This window comes from Tamandua tetradactyla, chromosome 13 (assembly GCF_023851605.1).
Source record: "Tamandua tetradactyla isolate mTamTet1 chromosome 13, mTamTet1.pri, whole genome shotgun sequence".
NCBI lineage: Eukaryota > Metazoa > Chordata > Mammalia > Pilosa > Myrmecophagidae > Tamandua > Tamandua tetradactyla.
This window is the reverse complement of record NC_135339.1, coordinates 87,299,435-87,319,557: the sequence shown is the minus strand read 5'-3', so window position 1 is coordinate 87,319,557 and position 20,123 is coordinate 87,299,435. Positions and strand designations below refer to the sequence as shown.

The window sequence follows — 20,123 nt, the reverse complement described above, 5'->3', positions numbered from 1 at the left end:
CATGTGTTCCCCCTATTATTTATTTTTATGCCATATGTTCTACTTGTCTCTTGACAAGGTAGATAAAAGAAGTATCAGACACAAGGTTTTCACAATCACACAGTCACATTGTGAAAGCTGTATCATTATTCAGTCGTCCTCAAGAAACATGGCTACTGGAACACAGCTCTACATTTTCAGGCAGTTCCCTCCAGCCTGTCCATTACATCTTGAATAACAAGGTGATATCTACTCAGTGCATAAGAATAACCTCCAGGATAACCTCTGGACTCTGTTTGGAATCTCTCAGCCATTGACACTTTGTCTCATTTCCCTCTTCCTCCTTTTGGTCCAGAAGGTTTTCTCAATCCTTTGATGCTGAGTTTCAGCTCGCTATAGGGTTTTTCTCAATCGCTTGATGCTGAGTCTCAGCTCATTCTAGGATTTCTGTCCCACATTGCCAGGAAGATCTACACCTCTGGGAGTCATATCCCACATAGAGAGGGGGAGGGTGGTGAGCTTGCTTGTTGTGTTGGCTGGAGAGAGAGGCCACATCTGAGCAACAAAAGAGGCTCTCTTGGGGGTGACTCTTAGGCCTTAATTTTAAGTAGACTTGACCTATCCTTTGTGGGGTTAAGTTTCATATGAACAAACCCCAAGACTGGAGGCTCAGCCTATAGCTTTGGTTGTCCACACTGCTTGTGAGAGTATCAAGAATTCGACTTGGGGAAGTTGAATTTCTCCCCATTCTCACCATTCCCTGAAGGGGGCTTTGCAAATACTTTTCCATTCACTGATCGAATCACTCTGGGATTCATCAGGGCATCACTCTGGACAAACCAATAAAATCTCATGTCCTACCTGAGATTCCAAGTACTTATGGTGTTCAGTCAAACTATCTACATATGACCTTGGTTCTTAAGGCCAAGTCTGTGCAGCTCTTTAAGCCAACTGGAAACCTAGTCGTCCCAATATTTCTGGGGCCCAGTAGTTAGCATTGTCTATGCCATGGGTCGCACACCTGCAATCTGGGCTTGATGTGGTCCTCAGATGTGATTTTTTTGGTGCACAGGATGCTTTAAGGATTTTCAATTATTTTGACTATGTTTAAAAATCCTAATTTTACAAAGCAGCCTGGATTTTTGTTTTTTCTTGAAATGTCAGAACAATTTTAATACTACTTTGAGCTCGCTTTCTGGCCTGACTGCATACGTTTATGTGTCCGAGTAGCTGTCTGCTTCAGGTAGGATGTGCCTTCTCCTCTGCAAGTCACAGCGATTCCCAGCTGCCTGTGTCATTCATTTACGTTCCTTGCCTGGCTGTCAGCAGATGCACTTGTTCTTGCCATCCAGTGTATGTGGTGTAGGGCGAGCGCTGGAGAATGGTGTTTCCTCGTGGAGATAGCCATGCTGCCGTTTGCCATGGCTGAGGTCCTAGCCTCTGCAGTCCTTCCTGTCCTTCTGTTTGCAGGTCAACTGACAGGTGCGTGCTACCTAAAAAGGGAGGTGCTCCCATTCCTGTTCGTGGAGCATGCACCTTGCTTCTCCCATGGACCTGCCCTGACACCTTGGAAGCTGACCCAGCCTGGCTGCCTGCACCAGGTGCTAACTTTAGGTGACCCTCTAATGGAGGGGTCTGTCTTGCACCTCCCCCCCACCCCCAAAATAAAATAAAAAGTCACTCGGGTGCCTCACCAGTTTGATCTTCCTGGTCCAGAAGTGCCCACTTGATTTCAACACATGATGTAGGATTTTTTTTTAATAAAGATTTAATCTTTTAATTCTTTTGACAGGCAGTTTAGCTATCATGTATCAAGTAGATAATTTCTACTGGTGGTAGAAGGAGAAAAACATCTCAGGGTAAATGAAAACATGCTTTTTTAGAGTGTGCTAACTTATTCTTTTGGACAGAGATTCAATGCAGCTTTACTTTGAAAGTGAAGTATCTCAAAAAGACCATTTGTACTTTTCTAAAAATTGAGTTTTTCTCTTCATATTCACTCCCAAGTATTTAATATTATCCCTTTCATTTACCTTTTTAACTTGATCCTGTTTTTTCCCCTCCTTTTGTGGCAGATAACCTATAACATTTTCTTTCTGATTCTCTCACATTTCATCGTATGGCCGGCCAACCTTTGGGCTTCTGGCTGTCTTTTCAGTTGTTGGCTAAATTTGGGAAATTTGGGCCCTTCCTCACTTCCATGATTGGCAGTGGAAATATGATATCCTAACCTGCTTCCTTTTCCCTGCCAGTAGGTCCATTGTGCTGCTGGAGGGTTTGTTGGTCCCTGGTCTGCTGGGCCAAGATTCTTGAGAAGGTGCCCAAAGGCCCTGGCGACTATGGGGAGCACCTTAAAGACAGGGCCTGGGTTCTCTTTATCTAGATCTGCAGGGGCTGGCCCAGGGAAATGTTGACCTCAAGTCTTGGGCAGGAGACTCCACCTTTATGGGCCCAGGTTTTCTTATCTGCAAAATCCTCCCAATTACCAACATTCTAGGTATACCAAAATCTATTACATAGTGGATCTTCAGTGTTGGGGAGCACCAGACTCATCAGTGGGGGTTCCTTTAAACAGACTACTGCACCCTGTGCCTACAGTTTCTGATTTAGCAGGTCTGGGATGGGGATGAAACTTTGCAACTCTTAACAGGTTCCCAAGTGATGCTGCTGCTGCTGGCTCAGGAACCAACTTTGAGAACCACTGCACTAAAACTGCATGGTTGAAGCAGGTGTCAGGTGCCCTGATACTTAGCCTGGTAGGGGTATGGGTCGTCTTATATGGGCCTTGGCCTGGGATTTGAATGCCTGTCCTATTTATGGGCCTGGCTTCCTTCCCTAACCCCAGCTGTGTGGTGGGATACATATATAAAATTCAGCGTCTTATTTTTTGGGAAACTTGACCCTACGTGCCCAAAGGTATTTAATTTCCTAGCCAGCCATTTCTTTGGAAACTTTATCTTCAGACTGTTGTGGTGATTGTTGGAGAAATGTTTTTCCTACCTGTTTGTAACTTACAACATGCTCCCCTCCAGGTACCCTGCCCCTCACCTTTCTTATCTGGACCTTAGATGCCACAGGTGGCAACACCAGTGATTTGGGCTTTAGTTTTCCTAGGGAGGTTGATTTGACCCATTCTCATCAAAGAAAGGCTTCAGTTGGATCGATGCTTGCATGGGTGGCATGGAGATACTCCCTGGTACCCCCCACCTCTGTGGTCATCCTCCTGGATGGTTCGTGTCCCTCAGGGTGCTTGTGCTCTTCGGGATGCACCACAACAGTCCTTCATCATGTCCATCCCCAGGCCAGGGTACCCTTGGCTTCATGTGCCCCAAAGTCTGCTCCCATGCAGTGGTAGAAACTGGGGTGTCAACAGTACCCAGAATCAGCTGCTTCATTATTGCTTCTTTCTCTTACCGGAAGACAGATGAGTCCAGCCGGAGTTTCTGGAGGTGAAAGAGACCTTGTTACCACTGGGGAAACTGAGGCCCAGAGCCAGGGAGCAGCATGCCTAAGTCTGTACAGACAGATCCAAGCCAAAAGTGGTGATTGGCTGCCTGCAGTATTGATTTAATGTCATATTTTTCACTCATCCAAAGTGAATCTGAACTCACTGCTTGCCTTGCATCTTCTACTTCAGGTAGACTAGCAGGGAGGTGGTGGCCGTTGGCATCTTTGCAGCTTTCCTGGCTGTTGTGTTTTGTAAGGGACTGTCTCCTCTTTTCCAATACCGTTCCTCAGAAACTAGGGACATTAAATCAGTCATGGTCTTGAATGAAGCATTTGTGCAAGTATTTCCCTAACTTGCTCTTCGTTGTCCCAGTGCTGTGTCTCTCCCAGTTTATCGGTCCCAGGCAGCTGGCGACCCTTGTGCTTTCATAGCCACACAGCACGCGGGGAGCGCGTGCTCGGCACAGGCCCCATCACATATTTGTAACTCGGGAGTCGGAGATGGCCGTGACATTCTCATATGGGCCTGCATGGGGCCACTCCCCTTCCCAAGGGAGAACACAATCGCTTTATTGTCCGTTGACATTCTGGGTTAGCTGCTGGGGTGAAGGCAGAGCTGTTGGTGTGGGGGAGCTAGAAATAACTGCTTTGTGGCTTTGTGCCCTTATGCTGTTAGGTTTTGAAGGGGAAGTTTGGTGTGCCCTGTTGGGATACCCTGTTCACCTGGCTCTGCTCAGCTAAGGAAACTGGGAACCATGGCTTGCACCTCTTGTAGCTCAGCATGTTTGTTTGGTGTTCTCACCAAAGGCAGAGAAACGCTGGTAGAAGTAGAGAGCGACAGAGCAAGGTGGAGGCCAGGCTGGGAGCCGGGAGGTGGGTGGCCCTGGAGGCTTTGAGGTGTGGCAAAGCCCCCACCCTCCTGTATTGTGGGAGGGCCCCAGCATCAGCCAGGACAAATCGGCTGGGCTGCCGGTGAGGGGCTCTTTCTGCCAGAAGCCGAGAAGGACCCCTTGGCTCCCAGCTCCCCGCCTTTGCTCGAGGGTCAGGCATGCCACTTGGCAGGTTCCTCTTGGGATACCTTCACTCTGTGTTTGCTGAACACCTACCAACCCGTCCGTCAAGATCCAACCCTTATCCTGCCTCTTCTAGGAAATCTCCCACATTTTTACCTCCCCACTTGGAACCCCAGACTCACTCCTCTGTCCCTGTGGCATTCATCATATTAGAGCACTTATCCTGCCTTGTGGTGTATTTATTTGAACACGTGGTTGTTTGTGTAAGCTTAGTTGTGTACTCTGCCTTCCTCCCTCAGTTTCTTGCATAAGCCAGCCCAGAGAGTGTTGAACTGAGGGTGAGAGGCTGATATATGAGGAAATAATAGTGACAAAAGGGAAGCATGGCCCTGGGTGTGCATGGGACTCTGCCTATTAACCTGAAGTCTCCTAGAAAACAGTTTGTTTCAATGGAAAGTTTGGATTCCATTCTAAGGAGCATGGTGTGAAATAGACATTTGACTTTCTTGTAGGTAGGTGTCCCTGTCTCTTGGCCCTCCTTGCTCACATGCAGGCAGGCTCCCGGGACCTCAAACCTCCTTGTTCCCAGGGGTCATAAGTTTCCAGGGTGCTCAGAGGCTTTGTCCCTCCAGGCTCTGCCTGGCCTGGGGCTGGCCTGGGAGTATAGTCTTGCCCCAGCCTGACTGCAGTGAGGCAGGTTCTCAGGCCTCTTTCCCTTAAAGCAGAGCATAGAAAGCAAGTTGTTAGGGAAGGGCCCTGAGGCTTAGGGTTTTCCTGCGGCTGGGTGTGAGAACAGCTGCCGCCTCCCTGCAGGGGTTCTGATGAACATTCACAGGTTTCTGAAGAACTGTGAGCGGGTACAGTTGCAGGGATTTTGTGGGGACCACAGCTTCTGGTAGCTGTAGCTTGCTTCTCTCATACTCAAATGCTGTGGACCCCAAACTGCCTTGGAGCCCAGACTGTGTGTGAGTTGGGAGGTGCATTGCTTTGAATTAGTGTTAACAACACAATTTTGATAGCTGTGGGAAACCCCCCTTTAACCAAGAGCAATTTCAATAGCTTTTGGCACCAGGAAACTCAAGACTTGACTTACCGTGGCATATGTATTTTTTGGTTCAGCAAACATTTCCTCAGCAGCTCTTTGTGCCAGGTGCTGGGAACCCAGGGAGCTAAGGTTGAGCTTGTGCTTCCCAGAAACCCCTAGTTCCTGGGGAGAACAGACCCACTGCCAGCCCATTCCTTCATTTTGCATTTGATATCCTGCAGAGAGGCAGAGATATGGGTATGGGCAAGACCTTCCTGGAGGAGGTGACACCTGAGTTGAGAATGCGAGAGGAGTATAGTTAGCCTGTGGGGAGGCCCAGGAGATTGAGAGGGTCTGCATAAAGCAAGGGGGAAGCTGAACTGGGGGAGGTCTGGTGGCATGAAACAGGCCTGCAGTATTAAAAGATAGGCCACATATATGCACGTTGTACAGAATCAAACTGTGGGAAGGAGTTCTTCCCCAATACCTGTTTCCAGCTTTGTATCTCCTTCCACCTCTGGAGGAATTCCTGTTGCCAGTTTCTTGTTTATTCTTCCAGAGTTATTCTATGCCTATGGCAGCATATACAGATACATATTATTTTAATTATTAAAAAATTATAGAGGGTGGTGCGATGGTGGCTCAGCAGGCAGAATTCTTGCCTACCATGCTGGAGGCCTGGGTGCCTGCCCATGGGAGAAAAAAAAAAGATACATTCTTTGTTTAGGTCATTCCTGCATGTAGTTCAAAATTCATAATGTACAAAAAGGTATTTATCAAAGATTCTCCTTTCAGTCCCTGATCCCAGCCACCCATTTCTCCTCCCCAAGACAACTGATGTTCATTTTCTTTTGCTTCCTTCCAGAGACTTCTGAATTATTGTGATTACTTATTTAGTTTTACACAAATGGGACCTTACTACACCCATTGTTATGGTTTTACTTTTTTCATTAACATGGTACCTGAAGATGGTTTCCTGTCTTTCACCTTTCTGAGAAGCTGCATTTTTGTCCTTTGCATGCTGGTCCCAGCATTTATTCTATCTGCCCCTATTGCTAGGCAGTCAGGCTGCTATCTGCCTTGGTCACACCAGACAGCACAGAGGGCAAAGATGATTGGTGGTGGAGCAGTCTGGAAGCATTTGGCCAATGCCAAATTATGTTTTGGGTTTGTCTCTAGAGGTTGACTTGTGTTCACCCTCCTCCCCAAGGTAACGATGCACATTTTCAAACTTTAGAGGACTTAGTTGTGTTATTAGGTTATTTGTTTTTTTAACTGTGCTTGGTACATTTGATTTATTTCATTCATGCCTCAGTTATTAATTTATTTTCACTTCCTTCATCAATAAGGGTTTGTTGAATAAATGAATACCCTTCCATCACTTCAGCTTTTTATGGCTGACGGTGTGCTGTTGGCTTTTCACTGAAGGCTCCTAAAACTCTGTTGGTACCCAAACTCAGCCTGCCTCTGACTAGTACCTGTTAAATTTCATCTCTTCTGAGCCCATCCACTTATTTGGTTTGACAAGTGGAGTTTTTTTGTTCTTCCTTTTGACTTGATTATTATTATTATTTTTGGCATAAGTAGTTTTATTATTATTTTTAGCTCTGACGTTAACAATCCATGCCAGTCTCTAACTGGCATTAATGGTTTCGTGTGTAGCCTTCCTCCTCCAGTATGTTTTCTGACCCCTCCCAGATGATGTGTGGGACCTGAGAAGAAACTCCCTTTCCACTGCGAGGTGACTTATTCCGGGAGATGCATAGAGGAATGCTCAGAGGCCTGCCTTTGGAATTTTGCTGGCTGACTTAGGGAAATGAGCTTCCTAAGAACAAGGGGATTCTGCAGCAGAGATCTCAGGTCAAATGGGCCTGCTGTTAGGATGGTGACAATGACATAGCAGCAGTAGCAGCTGACATCTTTGGTAGTGTATCAAGGACTTTGGGGTAGATACTGGACAAACCGTAGAATGAATCTTTGTTTCTTTTGGAGTCTAGGCATTTCTGATGAGTATGATGATCAGTTCAACTTTGGAAGTTAGGTTAACTCTCTGGAGGCCCTTTGAGTCTCACTTAGAGCTATAAGATACCTGAAAGTGGTGGGCCTGCTGCCCGAGGTGCCTTGCTTCTTAGTTGGGCAAATCTGGTTGGGCCTAGTCATTTTCTTTTTACTGCTCCTACCCCACAGTCTTTGCTCTGAGCCCAAGGAGGCTGAGGTATAATGTGCAGAGTGCTCAGAAGGAAGTGGAGACGAGTTTGCAAATGAGGCACCCCTCCCATCTCTCACCCTTACACCCTGCCAAAAAATAAAAAAGGAGCTGAAAACCCAATAAGCAGCTGCTCCCCCAAACTCCTTACATTAATCCCATGGCCAGTTGTGATCACTTCGAGCAAAATGCACAGACATTTGTTTGAATTAGGCCCTTGGTGAAGCCCCTCAGGGGTCTTTCTCCATATAAAGAGACACTGGTCAGGTCTATTTTGATCCGTCTACGGACAGATGGTGGTGGTTACACATGTAGCGGCCCCTGCCGTGGTGCTGCAGCTGACGGCTGAGTGTGGCCTTCATGGGGTTTTCCCACCCTTCTGACCGCTCCCCAACAGGTATCAGGCTGGGGGATTTGACCTGCGAGGTGCCACGGACTTTAGGGGTCTTTGGCGCTATGACAGACTTGTCAGGTTGCCCTGGGTCTCTCTGAGTTTTGTTTTGGCAGATGATAGCATTCTTGAAAGTATACTAGAGCTTGTAGTGTGAAGTCAGGTGGGGAGAGAATGTCTGAGGCTGAAAGCCTGATTTCTTAGCCTGTCTGATTTATTTTTACCCGGAGGCTCTCATACCCCTAACAGTCCTTACAGAGCTCCATGGTCCTCTCCTGTGTCTCTGCTGGTGTTCCAGTGTGATGCATCTGATACTCTTCTGGACCAGTGTTTTGGGGCCACCAGCTCCTAGGCCCCTGAGATTCAGAGATTGCTGCCCTCCCAGCTGTGAGCCAAGGGCCAGCTGTTGAAAGATTACATTCACTCTGTGCCTGGCCTGAGGAGTTTCTGTGGGAGGAGCACTGGCCACGGCCCCAGCCAGGATTGCTTTTCCCTGCCCATCAGAGCGTCTGAAGCAGGACTGGTATGCAGGCACAAGCAGGGCTGGGTGTCTGGCCTGTGCTGGGGGTGGAGTGTCTTGCAGGAAGGAGGGAGGAAAGATGGCTGTCTGGGAGCCCTAAAAGTCAATAAATACTTCGGAAAGTAAAAGGATGTTCTTGTTGTGGAAGGTGGGAGATGAAGGTGTAGAAACTAGTGTCTGGGTTCCTTTCTGGCCCTCTAATTCAGAAGGTTGATAGCGTCACAAAAAGACACCAGGTTGCCCCTGTGTGCTTAAAGACTGAGCTTGGGAAAGTTACTTACGTATATGCTCCCCACCCCCCGTAGATGTGTAAGGGGCTGGAGTTTGTTCTGCAGCCCCGCGGTCCCCACCTTGGTCCACACCCCCCACTCCAAGGCTTGCCCCAGGGAGATTGGCAAGCAGATCAGCAGATGTGCATGGCCTCTTGCTCCAGATCTGGCTATATAAAATGTCTTAGTTGAGGCTCTTGATGGGGACGAGTGAAGATTCGGCCTTCCAGTCCAGCTGTGCTGGATATTTTCTGGGGCCTTGACTTTGCAGGTCAGATCGAACAGGGCGGGACAACCACCTGCACACAGCCCATCATAGTAGTTGCTTCAGGACAGAGTCAGCAGCTATTGTCCTTTCTTATAGTTCACATACCACCTTCAAATCCGTTGTTTTGTTTGATTCTCATGCTCCCTCAGGGTTCCCATGTACAGATGAGGAAACTGTGAGCTCAGAGCCCATCAAATGACCTGGCTAAAGCCACGTAGCTCGTACGGGCCTCACCGACTCTCATTAGTCAGGAACAGCTCACCTGGTTCAGCCTCATTTGACAGGTGAAGGAGCTGAGGCCCAGAGGGGGCAAGTGACTTGGCAAACTGGACAGAGCTGGTCAGTGGCAGAGCTGGAGCCAGAACTTGCGTTTCCTAAGTCCTTCTCTGTTAACCCAGGTCATACTGCCTTTTGCTTTGGCATTGCAAGTTTTAAAAAATTTCTTTCTGGTTTTTTACCCCTCATCTCTTTTGATCATGATTTGATTTAATTAATGTAATTGTAAATAGGTCTGACTGAAGAACAGGTCATGGTTCTCTTGGGCTAAGTGGCTTAGCATTACAGTAGATTATTTTCTGGGACACCTTGCGCTGTCCTGCTGCCCTCTAGTTATTTGCCCATCCTTTCCCTCTTCCGGCTTGGAGGAGAAGGCAGTATCTAGCTCTGTGCTTGTTCAGTAAGTATTAGTTCTCCTCCCTTCTTTATCTCCTGTTCCCCTTTTTTCACTTCCTTCCAATTTGTTCGGCAAATTCTAGCCCGTAGCGAACTCCTCTTTTGTAGCGTTTGGTGGGTTAAATGACATGAGCAGTAGTGAGAATTACAGGAGTGCTTATAGGAAACTCGGGTGTCAGTTATTTCTCATTGATAAATGAGCTCTTGACAAGTTATGCATGCAGTTGGCTTTGGTTTCAAGAAACAACATGGGCTGTCTTGTTCCCATGTTCAGATTTGTTTTGGCTTTGGATCCCAATACTTTCATGTCCCTGAATAATGTCATTCCTTCCTTTCCCTTTGCAATGTGTTTTGCTAAAAAAATAGAAAATCCCTACAACACTGTGAGAGTGACTGTGAGAAGTTCTGGAGAACAGAGTCCTGATTTGGTTCAGCAACTCATTTTACTGTTTTGTTTTTTTTTTCCTCCAGTAAGAGGGATGCATTAGGGAGACTGGGCCACTTTGTTCAACCAGGGACACAGGTCGAGTCCTTTTTTAGTCATGTAATGTCACTTAGAGGAACTATTTCCACTGACAAGAACTGTGACCTGCCAGTCCCTCTTTCCCTAAATGTGGGCCTTTGATGGCCTTTGTTACCCAAAGACTAGGCCAGGGAATCTAGATTTATCCCAGTTATTGAAGAAAGCAGTCCCTCCTGGGACACATACTCTGGGGCAGGACTGCTCTTTACTCTTTATTCTTGCCACAAGAAAATATTGGCTCACCCCCAGGAGTATCTGGCAATCCCATTCCAGGAGGGAGGTGCCCAGAGGATCCAAAAGCATATTCCTGCCCCCAGGAGTGTATTCTGTAGCTGTGAAAACAAGAGTTTTCTTAGCCAATTCACAGGCATCTAATGAGGGCCCACCTCTGCTAGGAACTGTGCCCACCTAAGGATTTCAGTATTGCTAGGCACACTTTTATAGTGGGCACCAAGAGAATATACCTCCTTTAAACTTCTCATACCTGGGGTGGGCAGAAACAAAATTGCTTCTTACGTATTATAAAGGAAGAAACTGATCTTAGCAAAGTTATATAGTTTGTCCAGGGCCCCATGGCTTATCTGGAACTGGAAGCCTGGCCTCTGGACTTGAAGTCCAGCGTTCTTTCTGACCTCCGTTATTGAGATAGCAGATGGTCACTTTTTAGGCTTCTGCTCCTGGCCAGGCTCTCTATTGAAGTTGGGAGGATGACTGAGGCCTGGCCCACACCCAGGCTGTTCATGTGGGGTGGAGGTGTCCCCTCAGGACCTTGGGTGCAGACATAAGAGAAAGGGTAGAGTGGGCTGGGTGGGGCAGCAGCAGGAGGCAGAGGCCCAAGGGAGAATGGGGAACGTATGGACACAGGTTCCATCTGGGGCAGCAAAAAGCCAACACAATGCCCTCTAGGCCTCAGAGCAGGGCGCCCTGGGATTCCCTGGGAGATACCCCATCTTCCTCATTGGTCCCGGCACAGCTGTACGTCTGTATGGTTAAGGGTGGCAAGTGCAGTGACCCTATCCTGGGTTTCAGTATTAAGTTGTAGAAGGTGGGTGCTTGGCCTGGGGTACCTCTGAGTGGACTCTTAAGGTGGGGGAGGGAGGGGTATTACAGACCTAATGTCTCTACTTCAGCAGTTAATCCACTTAACCAAGAAGTCAGATAATTATGATAACTCCCAGATCCTGGAATATAGGAGTCTAGTAGTAAAGACTAAGACTTTGGATTTGAGCAGATGTGAATTGATGCCTTGCTCTGTCATTGCCAATGTGATGGCCTTGGCCTCAGGTTCCCCCTGTGTAACATGGGGTAATGATGGTGCCCACATATAGGGAGACTCTGAGGATGCAGACCTGGTGCTGTTGCTATAGTTCTTATTTTATTCTGGTGTGTGAGTGTATGGTCATCCTTTATTGCTACAAATACAGACCAAGAAGAACTGGAAAACAGTTAAAAATAAATAAGTAAAAGTACTTTTTTGGGGTATTCCCTCTTGTGATGCTACTTTAAACAAATTTCTAACCTTGGGCGTTGAGCAATTGCTTAGTGTTAATAAGTTTAATAGTTGATTAAAGAGGTTTTGTCTCTTTTTCTCTCTGTATATATTGAAGGTGTGAAGGAATAGCCCTTTTTTATCAGTTAGCTTTCAATAGATGCTAAAGACCTGGGAACCTGGGCTGATAGAGTTAGTTTAAATGTTCCACTGCAGCATGGGCAATGCATGTGCTCAGAACTTGTCCTGTGGTTGAAGCTGCAGACTCTCTTTCCAATATCAATGTGGTCTGGGAAATATGGGTGCTTGATAAAGTTCTTAGGTGGGTTTTAACTTTTGTCCTTTAAACTCATGTGACTCAGTTATGAAAACAGCAAGCAAAAGGCATCACCAAGCAGAATAAATTCTCCTCTCTTAGCAGATATGAACCTTGACACTGCCGACTGCAGGATTTGGCTCCCCTCTTCCCCCTCCTTGCACTTTTGGTTTGTCACAGGATCTGGCAGGAGAAAGACAGCATGAACCACTGAGAAATGCACTTCCCCATATGTTCATAAATTTGCTTCTATGTCCTGCTTGCAGATTGCTTTTGTCACACCAATAACTGAAGCTGCAGAAGTTTAAAAAGTGCAGAGGGCCTTTGTGAAGATGTTGTGCAGTTGCTCTTGCCTTCTCGTTTTCCTTTGCTTAATGGGAGGGAATTGGAAGCTCATAGAGGAATGACTTGCTTGAGCCATCAGTGGCTGGGTTCATGTTTAGGTTTTGCTCTGAGTCCTGTATTTCAGGCCGTGAGATAGTGCTCAGCTATAAACTTGTGCAAGCAGTAAATGCAGGCTAAATAATAAAAAATCCAAAAGAAGAAAAAGTGCAGTTGTCTTGACGACTTCCAGTATGGGCAGTTTCTTTCAATAGGATAGCCCTTCAGAATATATTAGAGAAGCATTTGGTAAGCTCCTCTGATCTTTCAGATATTTATATAGAATTTTAGAGTTTGCAGAACTTTTGTGCATGTGTTAGTTCGTTTAGCATGCAGTTCTCTTTTGAAGCAGATGCACTAGGCAAGGTTTCCATTTGCCAGAAGCTGTAAGACCACAGTGATATCAGACAAGGGCGATGGAAGGGTGCAAGGATTGCAAACAAGTGAAGGCACATAGAAGATTGCAGAACACATACAAGTAAGGTTCCTGTTAGGAATGACTTGTATGAAAGAGCAAAGCTGTCCCCTGTCCCCAGTGTCAAAGCAGCCTTGGGGAGGCATGCCTAGGTTTGAATCCTGGCCTTGCCCCTACTAGCTGTGGGATCTTGGGTGAATGGCTTAAATTCTTTGAATTCTTGGAACCTTGGCCTTCTCATCTGGAAAATGGAAATACCACCAATAGCAGCGGCAACTCGATAGGAATGTGAAAGGATTTCTTGAGAAGTGCCCAGCATGTGACTGGCCCTCAGGAGGCAGAGGTGAGGGTGTGGGGTGTGGGACTGTTCGGGAGTACTTGGAGGTGGAGAGGCCTCTGGGGCAGGAGTGCTGCGACCTTGGGCCTTGGGTACACCCACACCACAGGCCGTGCTGTGGGTACATTGCTGGGGGGCTTGGGGCTCTCCTTGTGCCATTTGGGTGAGAACTTCGGCAGATGGGCAGAAGGGCCTATACCTCTGTCTACCCCCAGTGGAATGTAAGGGTGGGTAGGGACATGGTTCACAGATGAGTGGAAAGTCTGACTCTGCCGTCTCTCTCAATAGAAATTCTGGTGAAAGTGAGTCACTGAGTGGGAGCTCCTGGAGACCCTGTCCCCGTGACCAGGCGGGGGTGCCGACTGAGGGAGAACTTAACTGAGCCCTCCCCTGGGGTGGCCCTGGACAAGTATTGGGGGGCTGGGTGGGAGGCCCTATGTTCACCAGAGAAGAGGTAAACGTGGCACAGAGAAGTGACAATACTAGAATTAAAGACAGGCCCAGGGAACAGCAGAGATGCTGCCAGGATGGTGCTGTCAGACGAGAAGCACTGACCACAGCTGCTGCTTGTGCAGAGGAGAGTGAGCTGCCAGGGCCTGGGGCCTCCTCCTGGCCGAGTGCTTTTATTCCCATTTCCCAGGCAGCCTCCCAGCAACCCCCCGGGGCAAAGGCTTAGTAACCCCCTTTTAAAGATGGGAAAACTGAAGGTGGTAGGTGCCTTCCTCAAGTTGGAGGCCAGGGCTGCAGAATCCCATAACATGTTGTCTCCTTGGTGGTGGCACTGGCATTCAAGTGTCCTCCCAGCCCCATTTAAAAAAAATTTTGAAATTTCATACAATTCTGTCTTTTTGGTGTTCAGTTTTTTGAGTTTTGATAGTTTAAGTGGGTTTTTTTTTTTTAATTAACTCTTCTGTTTTGAGAAAATTGTAAATTCACATGTGGCCATAAGAAATAATACTGAGAGATTCCCTGTACCTTTAACTCAGTTTCTCCTGATAGTGACACATTGCAAAGACTATAAGAACAGTGTAACAACCAGGAACATTTTCCATCGCCCTAGGAAGCCTCCAGCTCTACACCCCATCCCTAACCCTTAGCAACCACTAGTATTTCTTCATTCCTATAATTTTTGCTATTTCAAGGGTATTAGATTAATATAGTCATACAATAGGTAGTCTTTTGGAATTGACTTTTTCCACCCAGCCTAATTCTCTGGTGATTTGTCTAGTAGTGGGTATTTGTAGTTCATTCCTTCATATTTCTGAGTAGTAGTCTATGGTACGGATGGACCAGAGTTTGTTGAACCATTTACCCGTGGAAGGACATCTGGGTTAATTTCAGGTTTTTACTATTATGAATGGAGCTGCTAGGGACATTTGTATACAGGTTTTGGTGTGAGCATACATTTTCATTTCTCTGGGATGAATGCCCGGGAGTGTGATTGCTGGGTCAGATAGTAATTGCTTGAGTGGACTTTTGAAGGCTGCGTTTGGGATGGAGAGAGGCAGATGGGAGGGCCGCACTGCCGGTGGGCACAGGTAGGAAGTAGAAGCCTGGGAGACCACTGGTCCCCAGGGCTTCAAATCCAGGCTCGTCCCTTAGCCACACCCTGGGTAGGTTGGCTAAGGGACACATTAGCTACGAGACAGAACTTGTCTCGTAGGTAATGTGTATGAAGTACCTGGCCCCACTGTTGTTGCTCAGCAGGTAGAAACTACTCTTAATATTCTTAATAGGGGTTAAAAGAAAACCGAGTGGGCCAGAGCTGGCTCTGTGCTCTGGAGGTGCCTCCATAAAGGCTTTGTCAGACCGTCACCTTGCCACCTGTGGAATCTAGAGTCGCCTCCTTTTTACTTTGGCAGAGCATGTGCACCTGATTCCTGTCTCTTCAAAGGCCAAACTCCTGGTTCCTCCCTAAGAAGATCTCTGCCCCAATCTCAGACAGGCTCTAAGTCTTTGGATAAATGCCAGTGTTCCCCAAGGCACTTGGCCAAAGGAATCCCAGGGAGCTCCAGGATGTGCCAGGCCTTGGTCTGGATTTCAAATGCTGCTATGATTTAGGTTGATTCCAGACACATGCCTTGAGCTCTGACATATGCAGGGCACTGTGCTAGGTGTGGCAAGGGCCTTGGAAGGAAGCACTGTCTTGCAGGTGGTTTCGAGTGGCCAGCTCTAGTATCTTAAACACCTCTGGTCACAGGCTGACTTCACATTCAGTCTGCCTTCAGAGGCCTTGTGTCTGGTTTGAGCCTGTTTGTCCAGCTCCTTGCCTATTGCTGCCCTCTCTCCATTTATCCTTGTACCAGCCATGATTCTGTTCACTGCTCCCACATATCTTATGTACAGGGCCACACTCCATGCCTCTGTTTAATGCTGTTCCCCAGGCCTGGGATACCTCTCTCTTCATATTGAAATATTGCTTATTCTTTTTATAATCAAAAAAGTATCCCATGCATTGGGTGAAATAGTCAAACATAAGACTGTACAATGAAAGGGTGTTCTTAGAGCTCCAGTCCCCTTTCTGGAGGCAACTCTGTTCACAGGACCGCACTGTCCTCTTTCTTCTGGGTCTTATTTGGCTCGCTTACAGGGTTGCGTGGAAATTGCTCCGTGCATGTACATTTAGAAGGGCCTCTTTTCAACTTTTTTGAAGGCCACATGGTATTTCATGCCAGAGGTATGCCATAATTTTTTACCCAGCCCCTGTTAATGGGTATCTAGTTGGGCTCCTACAGCAGTGCTGCCTGTCTTTGGCCCCTGTGCCAGGGGGGTCTTCTTAAGGCCCAGTTCCACTGGTCCCTTTTCCTTCTTCGGGTCTGACCTTCTGTGTTCTGCTTTCTCTCTAGGCATTGCATGCCTTTACAGCAATCTCTCCGTGACCCTGGGGTCAGGGGTCTTGCTATACCTTCTTTGTCTTTTTGGTGCCTGCCATGTTTGCTGACAACTCAGTTGCTGGGGAGCTGACGGTATTCACCCTCATGCTGCCTCAGTGTGCCCCAGCCACTTGTAGGGGCTGCGTGGGGACAGAGCTGGGGGCAGCCAGGAGGCTCTACCCCACTGCTTCAGTCTGGCTTTGGCCTTTGCGCTCAGCAGCCAGGCTTGGATGGGGAACCACATTTCCAGTAAATTTCACAATATTTAGCTTGTTAACATTAAAAAAAATTTTTTTGGGGAGGACAGATGCTTGTATTGTTGAGAAAAGGGTCTGGACCCAAAAAACTCCCCCTGGAAACTCATAGCAGTAGCTGCTCTTTTGAGCACTTACTCCGGTGAGCAAGGCATGGAGCAAAGGGCTCGAGCTTTATTTTCTTAGGGTATAGTAATCTTATGAGGCTGCCTCTGTTGTCCCTATTTTACAGAGGGAGAAACTGAGTGTCAGAGTAACTTGGCAAAGGTCCCCCAACTAAGACGGGATTCCACCTCAGGAGTGTTTGACTTAAGGACCCGAGCTTATAGCTACCAAACCTTACTGCCTCCTTCAAGAAGGAAAGGCAGGTTATTCCCAGCCAGTGGGCCAGAGGCAGGTTGCCCCCCGAACTGAACTGAGGCCTACATGCAGAAGGAAGATGGCTACCATCTGCCTTGCCACTGCCACCACATGGCACAAAGAGCCCCTTTGAGGGGACGAGTCCTGGAATACCTTCCTGGTGCTCTCCCACCTGGCACGGCCCCGGCCCCAGCCCCTCCGGGAACCAAGCATCCAGGGGGCTGGCGGGCATTTCTGGCTGAGCTGTTTGGCCAGAATGTAGAGGAGTGGTCTAAAATTCTTTTCTTGAACAGATTATACTTGGTCAGAATGTGTTGCTTCTAGATTTATGTGGTATTGGAACTGTGTATTAGGTCTCCCAGTGTGATCTGGGAATCTTTAGACTCTACCGGGCCCTCCTTCCCGAACAGTAAATCCTTTGAAAATGTATTGATTTCCCTCCTCCCCTTCCCTGCTTTTGCACTTTGGATGAACCTTGTTTTCGAAGAACAGTAGAAGGTAATTTTCCTGGGCTTGCCAGCTGGTCCGTAATTGAGCAATTTCAATAACACCCACTGTAAAGTCTAATCGAAGTAAACAGGAAAATATGATTTACAATCTGGACCGCAAGTAAATACCAGGGTGCAATTAATTTTTACAGAGAATAGCAGATTCTAAAACATTTTCCTTTACTGAGCAGTTTGTTTTTTATTATAAATTAGGAGCTGCCTCTTTATTTATTACGATTATCATCATTATTTTTTACTTTCTGAAAGTGATCTTCAGATTCCTTGTGCATGTGACTTTCTTTGAAGCTTTAACCACGGAAGGGCGGGACAGGGAAATAGAATCAGATAAATTAATTTGTAAGAGTAATTTTTCAAACCTGAACTGAAGGTTGCATTTGCTTGGTGGGCAGTGATGGTAAACTGGGGAGGCGGTGCTAGTTATCTGTGCAGAATGGAGGTGCTGGAAGGTCAGAATGTTGCGGGCAGGCCCTACAATGCCATTGGACTTGGTTTGGTTAATTTATGGAGAAGGGGATACAGCCACAAAAGCCCTCAGCGTTGCAAGTATGCTGTTGAAATGTGGCGCTTCCAAGAGGGCAGGACGTGTGCATTTGAATGGACCCGCCGAATCCTCCCTATGGCTTCTGCCCATAACTGGGTAAGGGGAACCAGCTTGCTGACTCTAAGTCCACTGCTGCCACTGAGCTGCCCAATTCATACCCCTTCGAGTACTGTAGTTCTCCCACTGCCACTGAGCTGCCCGGAACTGACTTCTTGGAGTACTGTGGGTCTCCCACTGCCACTGAGCTGCCTGAAACCAACCCCTATGAGTACTGCGTGGCCCCCACTGTCACTGAGCTGCCCGGGACCAACTCCCCTTCAAGTACTGTGGGTCCCCCACTGCCACTGAGCTGCCCGGAACCGACCCTGTCAAGTACTGTGGGTCTCCTTCTGCCACTGAACTGCCCAGGACCGATCCCTTCAGGTTTTTGTTTTTGAAAATTTTTATTGTATATATAAGACAGTGTTATCCATTTTAACTACTTTCATGTATACAGTTCAGTGATATTAATTATGTTCATAACACACTATCCATTATCAAAACTTTTTCATCACCACAAACAGAGACTCTATACCCTGCCAGCGCCCCTGGCCTGTGTCAGCCCCTGGTAACCTGTAATCTCCTTTCTGTCTCTCTGAAATTTCTTATTCTAGGTATTTCACATAAGTAAAAGCATATAATGTCTGTCCTTTGTCCAACTCATTTCACTCAACGTAATATCTTCAGGGTTATCCATGTTGTTGCATGGATCAGCATTTAATTTCTGTTCATGACTGAATAATATTCCGTCGAGTGTGTCCAGCCCATTTGTCTGTCTGTCCATCAGGTGCTGGGCACTTGGGTTGCGTCCACCCTTCGACTGTTGTGAACAGTGCTGCTAGGAGAATTGAATGCGGAGGGCAGTGCGTGCTGTGCACATTAGTTTGTCCTGGTGTAAACTGTAGCTTCCTATAAAGCCAGCTCAGTGGTAAAGTGTCCCACAACTTGAACATACTTCAGGGACAGCAGATTGTTAGTTAGGCGCCTAAGAGATTTAAAGGAAAAGTTAATTGGACCCAGATTTATTGTTGTTCCAAACAGCTAGCATGGTGTGGGGGGAGTGTTGGTGGGGACTTTATGAAGTGCTCTGGGCCTTCCTGGCCCTCCCAGAAGGTGTTTCCTCTGGCAGGAGATGTCTTCATTCCCACTACAGTCCCAGTGCCAGGGGCAGTAGGCAGCTCCCCCAGAGTCTCAGTCTTTCCTGGGTCTGATCTCTTTGCCTTTCTTTTGTCCATCCAGGGAGGAAACCGTGGCCGTTTACCAGAAGGGCCCCACCCCAAGGAAGAGAGGCTGATGGAAAGCCGTATCTGCTGACGTCACTCAGCCAGCAGGTGCCCAGGACATCACTTCCGCCCACGCCTGCTCAGCGCATGATGGCTTGTGCCCATTGTGGAACAGGGCCCAGTGCCTGAGGTCTTACCATGGTGATGATCTTGAGTAAAAGTCTCGACAACCAGGGGGCCGACTCCATGACATGCAGAACCTTCAGCCTTGAGTTGGTAAGGTCCTGGGGAACTGCATGGCTTTGATGGCCTTTTGGGAGGCCTGCCGTACCCATTGGCTGTGGACTGACTCTGAGCATACAGGCTTAGCAAAGTGGGTTCCCAGTGTCCACAAGTAGAGCTCTGTGAGCCCTTCCAGGTGGGGGCAATAGGACAAATGAACTCAAAGCCTGGATAAATACTTGCCAGGAAGAACTAGCCAGCCCAGATGAGGGGTCATTTGGTGAGTGAGGGGGAAAGCCACCACCTTTTTCAGTAATGCCAACCATGGTTCTGCTGCCTTGGCCCGGCCTGTGGCTGGCATTCCTCAAGTGTCCACTCTGAGGGAAGCTGTTTCCACCAGGAGGTGGTGCCTGAGTGAGGGACCAAGGTAAGGCTGTACCTCCAAGGGGTAGGGGAGAGCGTGACGAGTGAGTGATGACAGAGAGAGAAGGTGCAGTCTGACAGCCAAGATGGCAGGCCACGGTGGCAACCCTGTGCTTGACTTTGTCCTCTACCGAAGTTCCCCACCTTGAGTGGCAAGGTGGGCTGGGGCGGAAGGCAGGTAACGTAGCCTAAGTCCCCAGGACCATCTGCAGCTTCCATGGTCATCGTGGGGCTGCCCACCAGCCTAGTGCCTCTCCCGGAGCCCCCATAATCTTGTTACGAGAGCCCACACTAAGCACCCTTAGTGGGTTCCCTTCCTTGATCCCAGACCAGTGAAAACCAAACCAAGGGCAGAGAGGTCTGGGTGGTGTGTTGTCCCTGAAGGAGCCACCGAGACCTGCGTTCATTTCCCCAGACCTGGACCAAGCC

The 20,123-nt window shown here is 47.8% G+C and overlaps 2 protein-coding genes across 2 annotated transcripts in view; both read left to right on the top strand.

Annotated features, from left to right (window-relative positions):
• EEF1AKMT2 (EEF1A lysine methyltransferase 2) overlaps positions 1-19,179 on the top strand; it is an 89,173-nt gene extending 69,994 nt beyond the window's left edge. The window contains exon 7 of the transcript XR_013161802.1: positions 19,066-19,179. The gene's annotated coding sequence lies outside the window, so the exon portion shown is untranslated. The remainder of the gene's footprint in view (positions 1-19,065) is intronic.
• A 30-nt stretch (positions 19,180-19,209) lies between these two features.
• FAM53B (family with sequence similarity 53 member B) overlaps positions 19,210-20,123 on the top strand; it is an 82,196-nt gene continuing 81,282 nt past the window's right edge. Inside the window, exon 1 of the mRNA XM_077126340.1 lies at positions 19,210-19,325. Coding sequence (XP_076982455.1) covers positions 19,248-19,325 — 78 coding nt within the window. The 5' untranslated portion in view covers positions 19,210-19,247. The remainder of the gene's footprint in view (positions 19,326-20,123) is intronic.